General features: G+C 39.4%; 1 protein-coding gene across 1 annotated transcript in view; it reads right to left on the bottom strand.

The window, feature by feature from the left end:
• The window catches only part of KCTD8 (potassium channel tetramerization domain containing 8), an 82,991-nt gene extending 64,806 nt beyond the window's left edge, over positions 1–18,185 (bottom strand). Inside the window, exon 1 of the mRNA XM_042871771.1 lies at positions 17,341–18,185. Coding sequence (XP_042727705.1) covers positions 17,341–18,184 — 844 coding nt within the window. The 5' untranslated portion in view covers position 18,185. The remainder of the gene's footprint in view (positions 1–17,340) is intronic.
• Positions 18,186–18,723: the final 538 nt, after the last annotated feature.

Here is an 18,723-nt window from a genome sequence, read left to right as displayed (position 1 = left end):
AAATTTACGGCAGGATGCTTTTCCCAATTCCAATGAGTCAGAAGGATATATCCCAGGCAATGTTTAGAATAATTCACATATGTAATCTGCAAAATTTGACTGGTAAGTGATTGGACAGCATACAAGCTGTAATAAGGAATGCTGATGTGAATTCAGGAACAGCAGTAACTCCATACATTTCAGAACCTGGAGGAGGCAAGTAAAATACTGAGGGAAAGCAGTAGTAAAAACTCGTAAATACCTTGAATGTTTTCTTCATGAATGCCAGATTATCAAAACTCTATAGGCTCAATGTTTTGTTTTGTGTAACAAAAAAACAGCCACAGTAAACCCAGGAAAACAGTCTGGAAGAGCACTTTGCCTTATTGAGGGAATAAAACTAGGACTATGAGTAGGAAAAATCTAACAAATAAGCATAATCCGTATGCTTGCAAAGCCTGATTCTTGAAAGCAAACCCACGTTAAATCACGGATATGTATAAAGACAAGTTATCTGGGTGGTTTAAAGAATCCTGTCATTCGTTTTTTCTTCAGATCTAATCAGAACTGCCATGCGAGCAAGATAAAAATCTGCTATTAGAGCAAATTGCTTGTGGCTTGCCTGAACAAAAAGTAGGTTTCTGCTGTTTCTCCAATGTATTGGACACAGCTGTTTAAAAAAAAAAAAAAGAGAGAGAGAGAGAGAGAGAAAATGGCTGCAGATTTATTGATGAGATAATGAGATTATTTTTAAAATACAGATGTAATGTTCTTTTCCTACTTACTTTAAAAGCTAACAATTTATCTTTCTCCTTTTCAGTTGGATTTTGATCTGCAGACTTCATGGGTTGGTTGGTGGAGTATCTGAAAATGCAACTATGTTAGTATTAAAGAAATTCTAGCTGTGTGGGCTCCAGAGGGATCCTGCGTCTCCAGATGCTGTGTATCATCCAGTCAGTGAAACTGTGTGCTCCTAACAGAAAACAAAAGAAAGACTGAAACTCTGCAAAGAGTTCACTTGCTCTATTCCTGAAGATTTATATCAAATCTCAATTCATTGCCTGTCCACAAGATGTTTGGGAAAGAAAACAAAACTAAGACAAAATACAAAAAACAGCAATAACAACAAAAACCAGCACAAATCTCCTCACTTTCAAACTTTAGCATAATACTCATATATAAAAATAGTTTTTATAATCACTGATTTTATAGCTACTGCATACCACAATTCACATAAATAAATACTGATTTTATAGATACTGATTTTAGAGACACTTATTTAGTTAGTTATTTATTTATTTGAGATACCTCAGACCTTTTTCTTCTAAGTGCTCTGTGCCATATCTGCTCCTGATGTGAAGAAGCTTAAGTGGAAAACCACTTTGTCTCAGATTTCACTAGCCATAAGGCTTCCCATACCTCTTTTGTCCTTTAACCTCTAGGCAGGGGTCAGGAGAATAAACTGCCTTCCACTGTACAAGAGGAACAAGTCTAAGATGACTTCATGTGGCTTAAAGTATACAAGCCTATGGGGCTGGATGACATGCATTCCTGGGAACTGAGATAGCTGGCTGATGCAGTTGCCAAGCCAGTCTCAGTTATACCTGAAAAGTAATGGTTGTCAGGCAAAGTCCCCAGTGACTGGAAAAAAAAAAAAAAAGAAAACATCACTTCCATTTTCAAGAAAGGGAGAAAGGAAGACCCACAAAACTACAAGCCGGTGAGCCTCTCATTTCTTCCTAAGAAGATGATGGAACAGATCCTTCTGGTTGAGATGCTAAGAGAAGACAAGGTGGTGACCAGAGACCACCAGTATGGCTTCACCAAGGGCAGACTGTGCCTTACAGCTCGGCAGCCTTCTATCATGGAACAATAGTTTCAGTAGACAAAGATGGAGCAACTGATGTAAACTGGACTTGTGCAAGGCCTTTGATACACATCACACATCACAATCTTATCTCTAAATTGGAAAGGTACAATTTCACGGGCATAACTATTTTCAGTATAAAGAATTGATTGGATGATCACAGCCAGAGGGTTGTGATCAACAGCTCTAAGTCCAGGTGTTGAGTGGTGACAATTTCTACCTCCCACATAATTGCCACAAGCATTAGGCTGAGTCTAGCACAACATTCCAGATAAATTAGAACTTTGCACCATTTGTTGCTTCCCCTAACTAACAAGGAATTGCTTAAGTAATACTTTCAAATAAAATTTCCATTGCATTTTTATGGCTAGCCAGCTGCATCTTCACCTCTGGCAGAATTATGAAATAAATTATAGGCAGGATGATCACTCCCTGTGATATGCAAAAAAAATGACAGCAAATTACAGCAACCTATTTTTCTAAAAGATTTACTTTCTGTGGACATCATGGTAGAAGACAGGTAAATATTCCTTTGGCTTTCCTTCCAGCAGCATTGATGAATTTTCAGCTACTGTGGCAGATCTGGTAAAAAATCAGTGTGAGAAAATCTGTTTTCCTGCATTTCAATTTGTTTTTATTCAGCTCATTCAGTATGGATGCAGCAAAAAAATAAATAAATAAATAAAATAAAGCTGAATAAATAAGGTAGAAGCTACACGCATTGAGGTCCCAGGAGATAATGATTTTAGTCAAATTTTCTTGAAGTAAACATATTCTCGGCAGTATTCTTCCCAGCCTCAGGCAAAGCTTTCCTAACGTTAAAATGCTTACCTCCAGTGAACAAGATAAAGGTAGTACAGCAAATTTATCTCCTGTAAGTATAAATTTGAATGAAACTTGAAACAATTACCTTATTTTTGAGCAAACCCCTTTTGTGAAAAGAAATTTACATAGGGAGATTTAGTTCTTTGGTAACAATTGACTTTCTGATACCATTTTTCAAGCTCTTTTATATCTTCTTTTGTTCCATCCTTTTTCATACAATCAATTATTCCTGTGTTAGATCTATTTTTTTTTGTGCGTGTTTGTTTGGCTGCTGCTTGTCTATTTATTTATTATTTAATCACCCCAAATGATGCATGTGGATTTTTAACTGCAAAGGCCATTCACATATGCTGCTTTTCAAGTTTCTACATCCACCTTATACAGGATTAGCTGGAGTTTTTCTTGCACAGCAGTGAAAGATGGAATTGAAAATATGAACACCAGAAGTTTTAAAAAAATGAATGACAAAGGGTTATGGGTCTTTTTGTTTGTTATATGGATTTTAACACGATTTAACTCCCTTATGCATAAATTTCATACACTGTATCTTAATTTCAAGTCAAATTTCAACTTCAAGCTACCCGTTTTCAACTTTCATGTCTACCACATTTATGCTCTTGGGGTCCAAATGTTTCTAACCATGAACATTTTTTGTCATCACAGTTTTGCAGACCTTTCAATTAGTCAAAAGGCTTCAAGTTAGTGAATCTACAGTCTTCCACCTAACACACAATCCAGGTGTGCATTCCCACCCATAAGAGTGAGTATGTCTTGGTTGCCCATTGGCACCAACACAACAATATGCAGGAGCCTCCTGCCATCTGCCCCTGTTCTCCATCTCCCCCATCTTTTCAGCTCCCAGTTTTCTTGGAAAGAGAAAGGAGCTGTTTTCCTTTCACTACACTTCACAGTGTAGACAACATATGGCTCAAAACTGTGAGGCAATCTGCTCTAAGTCTGGATGCACCCTCAATAAAGTGCTTCACATTAAATTTATAGATTTAATTCTCTGGGGAGAGCACAGAGAGAAACCTGGTTCATCTCACCTACAGCCAACGTAAGCCTGGTTCAATCGGCTTGAATGGATTTTCTTTTATACAAAGGAAGAGGGTAAACGATTCATATCTTCCTTTGCATACCCATATGTAGCTGATCATAATCCAGCCTCCTGTCTGTAATTCTTTTAGCTATGTATGCATAAAGAAACATGAAACAGAAGTATTTCTTCCCCCTTGGACAAATTAAATCAATTCCCCTGTTTTGTGCTAATGCTAATGCACTGCCACCTAGTGTGGAAAATCAACATAACAAATGCAGGAAATGAAAAAAAGGTTTTGAAACACGGCAGATGCAATGTATCGGTCTCTCTTGAAATATTTCAAACACCACACATATCATTCCTATCATAACATTAGTCATTCTTCTGAAGGACAATACAAATAAGCTTTTCTTTTCATAGAAAACTTCTTGACTTGATAGATTGCAATGGTTTCCATTAGAATGTACTGTGACAGGACAGAAAAGCTCAGAGCCCACAGTCCATGTAGCTTCACTTGCAGTAACTTTGTAAAACTGGAAACAAAATCCTACAGTATTTAGTGGCAGGAACCTCGTAGTAAAAAAAAAAAAAAACAACTTCTTAACTAGCTGAAACAAAACCTGTATTGCCTGTACAAATTTTGAGCTGCGCATAAATGATCAAGGCAATGGAATTAACATATTATGTTACAGAAGTTGCAGATTAGCTATAAATCATAAATACCTTCTTATTTCTACAGTGTACTGTAACCTCTATTACAACTGTGCTAATCAAGGGGTTTCATTACTCAAGTAACACTTTAATCTACTTTTTTTCCTGGAACTATATCATGATAATATGGTTGAGCTGATCTGATTATTCTATATCATCTGCACCACAACAAAACTCCGCTCTGAATCCAGGCTGTACCAATGTCTCTGGAAGTCCGCTAGCAAGATTCTGTATCTTGATTAAAATACTTGTTACCTTTGTCTCTAATGTGGCAATGAGACAATTTTTCTATCCAGTCAGGATTGGAACATTATAATTTTTAAAGTAAAACATGCAGAAGGAAAATCTTGTAAAAAAGGTAGAACTTGGAAAGGAGAATACACAAAGGTAGAATCACTTTAGCATAACTCTCTCTACTTGATAATACAACACATATATTGCGTGTAGGATTTAGCACTACATAAAATGATTACTGAACATTTGTATTTTGACAACTGCATGTAGCCTGCGTGTGTATATTTGAACTGAATGCAAAGACTTCAAGATGTTTTCAACTAAGATTGAACAGATAACCCTTCGTTATGCAAAATAATCTAGGAGTTCTTTTGTGTTACATATCATAGAGTAAATAAAATTACTTCAACACTAATAAGCACATAGGATCACTGAGATATTTATCTGCTTAAGAATTTATGAAATAATGAAGGCCATATATAATATGGCAATAGCATCTTGAATCATGTTAGTATAACCTTCCATTTCTTAAATGTTATTTTTAAAAAGTAGTATCTTGCCAAGTGTTTAATGCTTGTCAATAATTTTATAAAGGAAAGCATCTTTCATAAAGTGCTTTACTTATACTTGTCTCAAACCATAATATGACTCAGTCAGAATATTGAGTGAGGTTATCATAGTTTAGCTAATGCCTTTTCTTTAAATATTTATTGATGCAATAAAATATATACATCTAACTAAGGCAAGTCATAACCTTAAATAACCTTAAATGAAAAAAAATATTTATTGTGTTGCTAATTTGTTATCGTAGTTCCATTGGTAGTCTACAAATAAAGGTAGAAAGGGGAACTGAAATGTGCCAAAAACATGGATACTAGGCTTCTGATTCACATGATCACAAACAAATAAAACGATTTTATTTTATAACATAAAGCAACTATGCAGCCTTCAAGTCTGCGAAGAAGAGCTTGAAGCTGATGACATAAACAGAATTATTAGAGCAACTAAATTCTGAAGAAACACCTGAAAGAAGTCCTGAGAGGCTGTCCCATGTGATCTGCTGAGAAGCTAAACTCCACATAACACCAACACAGGGACAAAAGGGACCTGCTAAAACACCATGGCTGCTCTTCCTCTGGGAAAAAAAATCTTTTATAGTGAGGGTGGTGAGGCACTAGAACAGGTCACCTAGTGCTGTGATTGATGCCCCTTCCCTGGAGACTTTAAAGGCAAGGCTGGATAAGGCCCTGGGCAACCTGATCTAGCTGTGGTGTCCCTGTTCATTGCAGAGAAGTTGGACTTGATGGCCTTCAAAGCTCCCTTCCAACTCTAAGGATTTTATGATTCTATCCCTTCCTCTCCTCTCTTAAGGAGAGATCCTGAGGAAGGGCATGCATTCACCCTTCTATGTAAGTCTCTGTGAAGAAAAGGACAGCCAAGCTGTAGAGTTTTAAACACAGTGTCATATAAGTTCTGTATAATTTTTAATGTAGACAGAAGAGAACATATATTTAACACCATTATGACAGGCAAACTTTCTCTAAGTAGATGTAGGTGAACTCATAACAAGGTATTAGTACTAATCTGCCCAATTACCATGAATACTGGTGGAAAATACAGCATGTTAGCAAAACAAGCACTACCCCAGAGAATAACTTTCAATGAGTAAACATTTTAGCAGGTATAACTGTCAATTTCATTGACATTAAAACTGTTTTGACAACTTGCAACCGTTATAAGACCTGTCATAAGGTATTTTTATTATACTTCTTCTCCAAAACTATATATGTATATTTATCTATTAGATGTCAGTCAACACAAGCAATACTTCTGTTTTAATCTGCTGGCAGAGATTTTTTAACAGACAAAAAGACTCTGCAGCAGTGTGGGAAAAGCAAGAGGAACATCCACCACTTTTTTGCATAATTCTATTGAATAAATAGATATTTATTCAATATATTCAATATTTATATTTATAGATATATATATATATAATATTCCTTTTTGATGGAAAAAAATTCAAGGAAATAAATTGTTAAAATATTTTAATAATTAACCACCTTGCTATACTGTTACACATTCATTCAGCTGGATTTACTCAGCTATACTGATGTGAACAACTGGTCTATGCATAAGACTGTTCTATCCTAGACAGGACAGAGTTCATGACTTTGAATATCTAGCAGTTTCTTTTATATATAATACAACAGATGAAACAACAGTGGTAGAAACCCATAAAAAATTTGTTCTTTTGTCAGAGACTGCAATCAAGATTACCGCAAGATTACCATTTTTCTTTTGCATGAATTATGGGGATAGTTAAGAACACCATAAGACACACATCTACACTAAAACAGTAATGGGGCATCTACAACCTTCTTGGACATGACAGCACGCTCTTGATAGCATCTTATTGAAGATGCACCACAATGGAAAATATGGTGGGTATGAAGTCTTCAAGCAGCAAGGAAAGGGAAAAGGTTCTAATATATTTTTTTCTTTTTTCCACATTGTGTTAGTTTTTCATGGTGATGAAACAGACATTGTGATAAAAGACTGATTAATAATTGTGATCCACTGGAACACAATTAAAATACATCACTAATAAAAAACCACAAAATCAAAATAGAAATTGCCCCAAAAGCTCAACATATTCACCATAGCCTGGCCCACCAAAGGCAAAGAGCCCTGTGCGTAATTTTGGCAGCAGTGATCAACATCAAGTCCAGTCCTACAGTTGTGTCCTATCCCTCGGGCAAAAAATAGCAAAAATTTGGAATAAATCTAAACACGTACTTGTGCAGAAAACACAGGTTTTACTCAGCACCCTCATAGCAAAAGGATTTATGAAGAAAGTGCTTCCAGAGCTCAGCCATCAAGGATATCATTAGACAGCCAACATTTACCCTAATCTCTCCAACAGAGAATATCTTCTTCTTCCTGTAATTACATATGATTACAGATGCAGTTATTTAGGGGAATAACTTCACCAATTTAGACACCACTGCACATGAAAGGATGTGAGTGAAAACACGCATGTTGTTATGATTGGAGGCCGGGTTGATCACTAAGTTCATGTGAATCTATAAACTTGGTAGCTAATGGGATAAAACTTCAGGAATTCCACGTACTGAAAACCAACACATTTCTGAAAGTTTGTATCTTTTATTGTATGCAATTACAGAATTATTCTGAAGCTGAAGGATATTGCTATTTGTTATTCCAAACATTTATTTTTGCTTACTCTGTAAGGGGGAGAGGGTGGAGGAAGTGGTAGCTTAAGGAGATGAACTTTGTTTGTCTTTGTAACAGTTAGAAATGGTATATTCACTTGAAACAACCCCAGAGACAAATTGACAGCAGGATGAAAATTCACAGGAAAAAAGAAAATGGTCAGAGATTGATGTTCGTGAGTTACAATAGCACTGAAACAGGTTAATAGGAACATCTTTCTGATGAACTGGAAATCGAAAATTAAACTCTGTGGATACAAGGAAAGTAATTTGTAATTCTGCTTGCAATTTTTACATTTGTCTTAGTTATATTCCTTACATTTCTTTAGTTACTGTTTTTAATATGAGAAGCTTAATATATGGGTTACTCCAAAAAGCAGTGCTTCCTATTATTTCCATGAAAACTACAACAGAAACAAAGAGCACAATATCATTCTCTGATAGGTCAAATTCTCAACTACAAAACACTATTTTTTTTTCCTCAACACTGTCATCACCATTAGCTATGGATTTTTGAGAGCAGTGAACAAGAGCCTGCATGCTGTGCTCTTAAAAATCTTCATTTGTGTCCAGAATATGGCTTTTCTTTCACAATGCTGTCACCACTGTTGAAATGCACCACCCACCACCTCACTGTGCCCCTCTGCTGAGATTTGTCACACAGCAACAAAACGGAGTAGAATACTGGTGAGAAGGTTCCACCTCTACTGCCGTATTAGCAACATCTGCCTCTGACTGTCAGGGGCCAACATAATAACTGTAGGAGGCATTACTTTCAGAGCAGCCCTTCCACAAGTACACACACACACAGGGTTCTATGAACTGGTACTGTGAATGTATGTCACTCAAAAAGATATGAAGCCAAAATTTCAGAAAAGGAAAAAGCAGGTACAAACTTACTTGAACCTGTTTTACCTTGCATTATATATAGCTGAATCATTTCGTTCTATTTTTTTCCCCAAGTCCAAGTAGCTTTGATAATATTGATCACACTTTTATAAGGTTGTATACTGCTATTCTTAAAATGGAGTGAGTGATATTTAAATTCCTAAACACTGGGAAGAGACAAGTATAGATGAAAAGGCAAAAATAGCTATGCCTCCGCTTTGTTTCAGACCAGTTGAAAAGCTACAGTAGACATTAACAACAGAAATAGTAGCAGCTGTCTGCAAATAACTGCCTATAAATGGGTTTCTGTTAAGAACTTAGCAAAAGAAAATATATTTGTTAAGAGAAAACAGAAAAAAAGTTGTTTAGCTTTGCCTTTCTCTACTGTATTCTGTCCATATTACACTGATCAAGTTATTGGCACTCTATTTTACAGACTTACTTTACCTGCTTTCTAAAATTTTTGTAGCTCATTTTCATGTTTCTTCATATTCATAAGTTTCAATGAAAAATGAAAGAAATTTAGATTAAGGACCAGAAGCATTAAAGAGCACTTCTACTTAAGCATAATGGATGTTTATCACTGTTACTGTGGTTCTTCATGTATGGTTGGTTTAATTGGGACTGATTTAACAAGTAGGAAGAACAAAAACAAAGACACCTAAGTTCAAATAAACTGTAAAGCTTTCCACATGATGAAAAAGAACAGTTTTGCACATATTTATGATGGCTATATATGCAATTCTGAACCTCTTTCAGGCAAGTCATCTCTAAAATAGATTTCTCTTTATACAAATATGGGTACCGCCCCTTTCTTATTGTACTTGTAAAAGACCAAGCCTATATATTTGAAACTCTGTAAGTTTCATTCACACTGTAACTTATTAAGGAGCACAGTTAGGAAAGAATAAGTAGATTTATCTCTGGCTTTTTGATATTAGATGTATTATGAATTGGATTTTTTTCAAAATCTTTTGCTAAATTCATGTCTCTTTTCTGAAATTAAATATATCTGGAAAACAAAACCAAAAGTGCCTGTCCTGTCAATAAGGCATAAGTGCATACTCCTGTCAAACTTCTATCTTGTATGAGGCTTGCACCCAGCCTGCTTAGAGCAGAGTGAGAAAAGCACATGCAAAGTCTAGATCCTCAGTTCTGTAGAGAAGTGGGGAACTGACACAATCAGGTAAACAGAAAAACAAAGGAAAAAGCATTGGTGAAAGAAAGACAGATAGAAAAAATATGGGTGACCTTAATAAGTTTTTTTATTCTGGAAATGTGTGGTTTTATTTTCATGGGAAAGGTTAAGAACTCTTTGAACACTTAAAATCATATTGACAAATAACATTGCACTAAACCACTTCAATTCCTTCATATTTCACCATCTTTGCCTGAAAGTTAACCAGCTCTTTTTGGTCCTCTTACCTTCCATCAATGAATATGGACATGCTTGCAGTAGAGTTTAGACATTACTATCTTGAAGTATATAAAACATTTACCGGTAAAAACCTGCTAGAATGATAGTACACAGTAATTTCTATGGAATTCACTGGCATAGTTATAAATCTCAAAAGAACCAGCAAATATCCAAATTCAATAGAAAATAAAGCAATTTCACTATTAACCTAAGTTGCAGAAGTCTGTTTGCAACAAAACATGACAAGAATCCCTGAGTACCAACTCTGCTGTCTCTCTGGGAATATCTGTTAATATTGCCAAAGTGTAAATCCCAGTAAGGATGAGGGAGAGAAGAAAAAAGCATCTGATATAATAGATAAAACACACTGATTTCATTTCTGAATATTTCTTTGTGCTAATGCAAGAAGAACATCTGTACTTATTATGTACTGTGTAACTGAAACATGATAAGTAAAGATCTGGACTATTTAATTCTGTTAATAAGAATTAATGACAGTGTTGATTTCACTCTTTACTTTTTCAATCTTTTCCTTTTTCCCCAAAGGAAATGTGCAGCATTGGATGCATTAGTTATTCTTATAGCGTGCATTCACACTTTGGATAGAGTTGTCTCTGAATTGAGTAATTCATAGTTTAAGAGGTGCTGTAGAATCCATTCCAAAAGGAAGCTTTTTTTTTTTATTCTATAATCCACTTTGCTTTCCTAACTAAGTGCATATCACTAAAATGATAAAACAGGTCAGGCACTGCATACTCAAGTGCTACAAACAGAACAAGCACACAGCCCAGAGGCATGGCAACCACCCAGAGGTGATAGTCCCCCAGAGGCAGTTGCTGTCTCTGTGCCTCTTTTGCTCAGAGACCTTGCAATAGCATTCACGCATATGGGGGAACTACCAGAAAGGGAACAATTGAATTTTGATCCAGCTACTAGCAGTTGCAAAAAGATGTTGAAAGAATAATTGTAACAGCCATAACTGACAGTGGTCCTGACGCAGCTTATGACCTAGCAGTTACCCAGAGGGCAAAGAATTGGTAAATATGCTGACCCCAACCTTTGAATGCTGTTTTGTGCAACTCCAGCAAAGACAGTAGCAAGATAATATTCCATAACAAAGAAAAAAAAAAACATTTTTAGAGTTCTGTGTTCATCTTCTTGCTAGCAAAAATGGAACACTCACTGATCCACTATGATATTTACAAATGTGGTGAAATCCTGTAAGTATTTAGAGAAGCGATTACATAAACGGGGTGGCACCTTGCAGCACGATGCACCCTTTTATTCAATTGTCTTCTGAAACTAAATCAACAAGTAACAAATGTTTTCTTAACACATTCTGATAAAATGCAACCATAATTGAATGACATTAACAGCTACAAGTGCCACGAAAACTATAAATCATTGCTGCTTACCACCTGCCAGGACAGCGTATACTACAAACAATCATGGCATCACATAATTACTCACATAGTTTGAATCCCACCTTATGTGAAAGACTGGTGAAAGACTATTTGGTGCTTTAGTTTCCATGAAGGTTCATATTGCAACTGTGAATGGGTTCTGATTGCAAGTTTCACGTGCTATTTACAACTAAGCTCATTTGGCTTAGCATGAACCACCTTCCTTTAAAATCCATCCTGAAGCATTTGAATCGGTAAAGAAAAACAAGATTTGCCAGGTAATTTATTTAAAAGGATTTTCCACTACACTTTCAGAGGCTTGGTTCATAAAAATGTCATTAGTATTTCTGCTGCTTTAAGTAATCCACATCTAGTAATGAGAAACAAAATAAAATCATCCTGAGATCCAAAAATAAAAACAACCTAACTTAGTAAGCAGATGTTATCTGGTATAATGACTCCAGATTACCTTAACAGTTGTATCAAGCCTAACAACCCTCAACCAAATAATCTCCCTGCGTTGTGGAAAAAATCCCATTGACCAAGGTCAACTCATCCCTGTAACAGACTTACATGACTCCAGCAATAGAGCAATCCAAAGCTGGAGACAGAAAATGAGAGGGTAGCCTGGAGCACAGCCATGTTACTCAATTCTCCTGTAGTGGCATCCAGGATCCATCCAGCTGCTGATACAGTGCTAAGCTGGTTGGGAGCTAGAGCAGGAACCACAGTGGTTCTGAGGAGAGGTAAGGCAAAAATCACCTCTCATACTTTCCTCCTGCGTGCATTTAGATGCTTGGCTTAACTTGCCATTATACTAGCTGCCCACCACAAAGTGATTGCTTATTTCTGGTTACATTGTTTAGGTCTGCTGAGGTTCACCTGTGCCTTGAATAGTCTCTTTCTTTCTACCACTTCTTTCCTCATGCACTAAGCCTTTCATCTTTAACAGCTTAGAGAGGTATCTGACTGGCTTTTCATTTCTGCAGATCTGTGTCTAAATGCAGAACTGTAGCAGGAAGAGGATAACATGAGTATTGTTCAACCCTTTCTCTGTGCAATGCTCAGTGAATTCTTGTTCAATGCACTAATTCCCATCACAGTATAATGAATTTGGTATTTGCTGTGAAGGAAAAAAAAGCAGCAGCAAAATTACCCTCATATCACACTGTGAAAGCAAATACATTGCAAAATATATTTGATAAGCAGTAATGTTTTAATTTTAATTCATGAAGCTGGAACAATATTTTATGAAAAACTTCTGTATATAAATTCTGTTCTTGAACAGTAGATAACTAGAAGTTCATGTTGACAGTAAAGAAAAAATAAGATATGACTTGCTCATCCCACTATTGAAAGGCAAACATTTCCCTGCAACTACTGCCATAAATCCTTGAAAATGCATGAAGTGTTCTGACATCAATAAGCAGTTTTCCTGGAAAATATCACAGATCTAGCAAAGTCAGCTTCTCTAACACTGGAACTTTGTTCCCAAGCAATGCACAAGAAGTACAAGCCTGGAAGAGTTACCAAAACCAGTGTTTCCATTTCCAAATACCATAAGCTGCTTGTATCAAGGCGTCTGTTACCTAGTATTGATCCTGGTATAAATAGCCGGAACAGATAATCACCATGTTTACTTTTCAAATACTTTGCAGCAGTACTAATCTTCAGCTCCAAGCATCACCATGGTTCAACATTAATTAGCAATAGAACTTCATTTTTAGAAAAGCAGATTGCAAATATAATGATTAAAATGAAATCACAAGTCATTGTACTGAATTTTACATACTTCTATTCAATCATAAAATTCAATAGATTCCTCCTATAGTCTGAGTTGCTTGATTGAAACTGTGACTGCAATTTCAACTACAATTTCAGTAGTTCAGATTATCTTACTGTATCAAATGGCAAGATAAGATATTCTCATAATATTAATTTATGAGTGTACTCTTCGATTCATCCCTCTAAGTTTGGGGCATGTATTTTGGAAGAATTGTAATAGAAATAAATAATAATATACTCATTATAAGTAATATTAAAGTTGAACTGGTCTCATAAAGCAGAATATCCTGAAGTTTTTTTTAATCAGTCCTCCAAAGTAACAGGACTACCTGGAGAATCACTTTAAATTTTAAAAGTCTTTGTGCAATAGTCCTTCTAGGATCAATGTTTTTAAATTCTGATACTGTCAGAAATCTAAAGCTTACCTACATTGTGCTTGTGATGCAAGAAAACTTGATGGATTGAATCACACTTCCCTCTAGCACTCCACAGAGATTCAGTATTGTGTATTTTACTTTCTGGCTTAGCCTCCTCTCTCTTCTAAGCCTCGTTAGTTCCAAGTAACTTCATTTTATAAACACACAAAGGCAAATAAATAAATAAATAAATAAATAAATAAATAAATAAATAAATAAATAAATGGAAGAGGAAAGGGAAAGTACAGCATCTTGGACCCTCCCTGCAGCAAAACTATCATCAGTTCAGCAATGATGGATGAATAGCAGCTTGGCTTGGTATTGCCACAGACCACCCACTGGATGGTTCTCTGACAACATTCCCTCAGAACAGCTCAGGTTTACCTGCCAACCCACCATCCCCAAGCTATCCCAGTGTGATGTTGAACTGAATTTGGGCCAATGTATTCTCAGAGTGCTAAGACCAAGCAGAAAAATATGTGCCAGAAGTTCATGCAAATGTCACCTGTCACAAACAAAAGTAGGAGACTAAGAAACAGAAATATCACATATAGAATAGGAACACTGAGACAGAATACAAGTCAAAGTTTTTTTCCATGAAACATTACTGCATTCTTCTTAGAATACGCATGTCAATTCAGAACAGGAAGCTTCCAGCTGAGCACAAGGCTCTCAGCACCCATAAGTCAGATTGCATAGCAGATGTTAAATGCAAAATCCATTAAGACCAATTAGATTCTGCAGAAGAAAAAGACTACATAGTAATAGCATGCACAGACAATGCTGCACTACACAATCATATCAAGAGATACAGTGAAACACAAAAAAAAGACAAAAGCTTAAAAATGCAAATTAGTCTTTCCTCACAAAAAGACCTGCCAACAGAAGGCCTGCTGAGCTGCCTGCAGCCATGTAAGGCAAGGTCCCCTGCTTCTGGCCTCCTTTTCCACCTAGGTGGAACTTCTGTGAAGGCTATCACCTAGTGCACACCAAGTAGCAATTAATTAATCAGTGGTCCTGTACTGCAGCCCAAAACTGTAATGAAGCAAAAGAACCTGGGCCCCTTTCCCAAACTGCATACACACTTCATGTTGTATTAAAAGAAGTAAATCACTCTTCTGTTCACTAAGGTTAGAGCTTCCGTAGTTTAGAGAACATAGGTAGCCATCAGGCTCTGATTTTTATTTTTTGAAATGAATTATGTAGCCTGAGAAAGACTGTTTCTGTACTTGTCAGGATGTACTGCCGAAATCTGAAGCATTATCTTAAACAAGTCCCCGTTCTTGAATTGGAATTAGGCTGCAACAACTTAATCCATTCATGGATACTAAGCAATCTACAAATTTAAGTAAAACATGTATAGTAAAGATAAGTTTAATCAGTCACAACATTTAGGAAAATAATTTCTATTTTTTAAAGAAGTGAGACAGCCTTTTCAACTCAAAATACCTAATGAAGTTAGAGATATACTAGAAACAGAATTGAAATCTGAATCCTGAAGCAGAGATGAAAGGCCATCTTTGGCCTTCAGATGTTCCTTAGAAGCACTCAAAAATCTATTCACAATCCAAGGAAATGGGTGGAATGCATATATATATATCCTCATGTATTTTTTCCAGACACCTTCAGAGTCATCCACATTTCCTCAGGAGAAACGATCTAAGAGGAAGAGGACTGAGTGGCTGCCACAGAGTCACAACTAACAAAGTTGCTGGTTGCAGATGCTCATGCTGTGTATGAAGCTCTGGTTTTGTGAGTAAGTACAGGAATAGAGTCCTCACAAATGCTCTTGGAAAGACTACAGCCAGTAACCCTGACCAGTCTTCTCATGCCAGCATGGAGCAGGCTCACGTGGTTTTCTACCCATTTGACAGACTTCTGAATTGGGCAAAGCTACAACACAGACTCGATACACCTAGGGATTTCATAATAAAGCATTATTTCTATCAGAGGGTTCCCATCAAACGGGCACTTAAATAGAAAAAAGTAAAACATGTTAAAATTACTTAAAAGGGTTTCTAAATGCATAACTAGGCAATCAAAATGACGTTCACTTTCTTTTCAGCCTGTATTAATTCAGCCAATTTTCGCATCCAGAAGTAGGAAAAACAGTTAATATTAGGCAAAACCAAAAATTTTTTGTTAAGTATCAAATTAAAAAATTAGCTACCTGCTTCACTTTTTATAACACAGTAAGCTGAAAGACTAAAAATCAAAACAAAACAGTGTTGTACAACATCCAATTCATCCCTGGCATTATTCCACATAAATCAGTGGTAATACACTGGGGATTAATTTGGAACACTGATCTGAATTAGAGCACTGCTCTACACAGCAGCCACCTCATAACGCACACACATCATAACACAAAATATTCTAAGCATCACAAATGCCCACAAATAATTATGCACCTAATAGCCTATGTCTGAGCAAACAAGGGAGGCTATCCCATAGTTTTGACAATAACAGCAAGGAACTTCTATTTTTAAGAATTATTGTGTACATCTTTTTCCAGAATGGATATTTAATTATCACATATTTTACACCACTAAGTCCACTCAGAAGAATGCAAAGCTCCTCCAACAACTCAGTTTTTACCTTTCCTAACTAGATATGACCAGCTTGCTAGGTTACATAACGAACCCCCAAAAACTGTTTTAAAGTAGTACTTAAGATTGATTTGAAGTTCTCAAGTTTGTTCAGCAAAAGGTAGTCCCCACCTACGTAACACACATAACACAGCAGTATTAAGTATTTAATGAGTTTCTCCTCTGAATAGAAAACCGTTCACATTCACGGTGACTAGGTCCAGGAGCAAGTGGGTCGCTGCTGCTGGGGCTGAGGGTCACATCCCTACTGCCACAGGGACAGGTGATGCTGAAACAACCGCTCAGGCAGTGGAGCCCACACGAAGGCTCGTGTACCCGGAGAACAGCTTTTTGTTCGCAGGGATTACTCAATTCTCCGAACACACGCGAGGCTTCAGGCTGACCTCTGCCTTTCAAAGGCGAACCTCGGCCGGGGGCCGGTGCTTTCCACCCAGCTGTGCTCCATCAGCCCGAATCCTGCCCTGAGAGACTGACCTAACGCCACCCCACCAGGGGACTTCTCACCTACGAGAGACTCGCAACCGCCGATGCTACGCGGAGCTAACCACCGTTGTTACCTACGGGCTGTGAACACGCTGCAGTTTCCGTGAGTTTTTCTCCCCTTTCAGGCAGGCTTCTCACCCCCCGGACAGCTGGTTGTGCCCTCGCTGTCTGCCTCATCACCCAGCGGCAGCGTACCCGCTGTCAGAACCCTGCTCAGTCCACAGCTAAGCCCACAGCTAACGAGAGACTCAGCAGTAACATCACCCCTCTCCTTCCCCCCCGGCCTCGCTCAGCTGATCGGGGCCGGGACCCAGCGCGACACCTCCGGGAGACCTCGGCACGGGGCGGAGGCCGTTCTACCCCGCACGGACACCTCTGGGAGGAGAAGGTAGCCCCGATATTCACGCGTGTGCATGAGGGGAAGGCTCCGGCGGTCCCAGGGAGCACTTACTGAAGAAGATGTACTCAGTGTAGCTGCTCCAGATCTTGTCGTCCCGGTACTGGTTGATGAAGGCGGCCGTGCCGGTGGAGTTGCAAGCTACCATGTGGAAGCCTGCCTCGGAGAGCCGATCGAAGGCTTGCTCTAGGTAGGTGAACTTGAGGTAGAAGCGGGAAGTATACTTCTCGGGGGGGCGATCGGGGTCGCGGCTCTCGTTTAGGGTCTCGCCGAAGACCTCCTTAGCCAGAGCGATCCTGCCGCACACCATGATGCGGGCGACGCGGCGGAACTTGGCGTCCGCCTGGTTGTCCCGCACCGTGGTGTAGGAGCCGCGGTAGCCCACCGTGAGGAAGCCCGAGCGCTTGTCCAGTCCGGCCCGCTGCAGCCGGTCGCTGCTGCCCTGTGAGGTGCTGTCCTCCAGGTCGCTTTGGCAGCCCTCGTCGTTGAGCGAACTCTGCTTGGTGACCTTGGGCGACAGCAGCTTCACCAGGTCGCCCAGCTGGAAGTATTCTGCCTCCCGCAGGAGCCGCTCCTTCTCGGGGAAGTGTTCGGGCAGTGCCAGCTGCTTGTCCCGCAGGTAATCCAGCACGTACCTGAAGAGGAAGCCGTCGCGGTCGATGAAGAAACGCGCCCGGCTATCCCTGGGCAGCTGGCGGGCCGCCGCTGGGCCACCCCGGCACGGCGAGAACATGGTGGCCAGCATGCTGTCCGGGACGCTGAGCAGCGTGGAGTGCCTCGTCACGTACACCTGGCCCCCCACATTCAGTTCTACAACCTCGGGGAACGGCGAGCCCGACGGCCCCGACACCATGTCGCTGATGGGCAAGATGCTGCCGCCCGCCTCCTTCAAAGCCATGGCTGCGAGCGGGCGGCCGCGAAAGAGGGTCTCCCTCCTAAAAAAGGCAGCCTGAGGCCTCCCTCCCCTTCACCCACCCCACCCCTCTTCCTCCTCCTCCTCCTCCTCCTCCTTCTCCTTCCCCCCACCTCCCGCCGCGCCCGGAAGCGCCCGGACGGAGCTGCCGCTCCCGCCGCCCTCCGGCACCGCACCGCGGCTCCGAGGTGCGTGGCTCCGGTTCTCTTCTACCCGCGGAGCCCCTCACTGCCCCGCGGCAGGACGGGCCCTGCCCCGCGCTGCGCTCTGCCCGGTGGTAACGGGAGCCGCGGAGAACCGCGCTGCTCAGCGCCGAGCGGCCGCCGGAGTCGGCTGCCACTCGGCAGAGCGCTGCCGGGCGCTGCCCAGGAGAGAGCCAAGCCCCTACCCCGGCTCCTCCCCTTCGCCTCGGCTGGTGGCTTTTTCGGTTCGCTTTGGATGTTTTTTATTTATTTATTTTTCCCCACTTAAATTCCTCCCAGCCTCCCCCCTCTGCTTCCCTTATGCTGCTGCGCCGGTCGGTG

Source organism: Lagopus leucura, unplaced genomic scaffold, assembly GCF_019238085.1.
Source record: "Lagopus leucura isolate 7727_CA_CO unplaced genomic scaffold, USGS_WTPT01 Super-Scaffold_100004, whole genome shotgun sequence".
NCBI classification, from domain to species: Eukaryota; Metazoa; Chordata; class Aves; order Galliformes; family Phasianidae; genus Lagopus; species Lagopus leucura.
The sequence above is the reverse complement of the archived record's forward strand: the minus strand, read 5'-3'. Positions and strand labels throughout refer to the sequence as shown.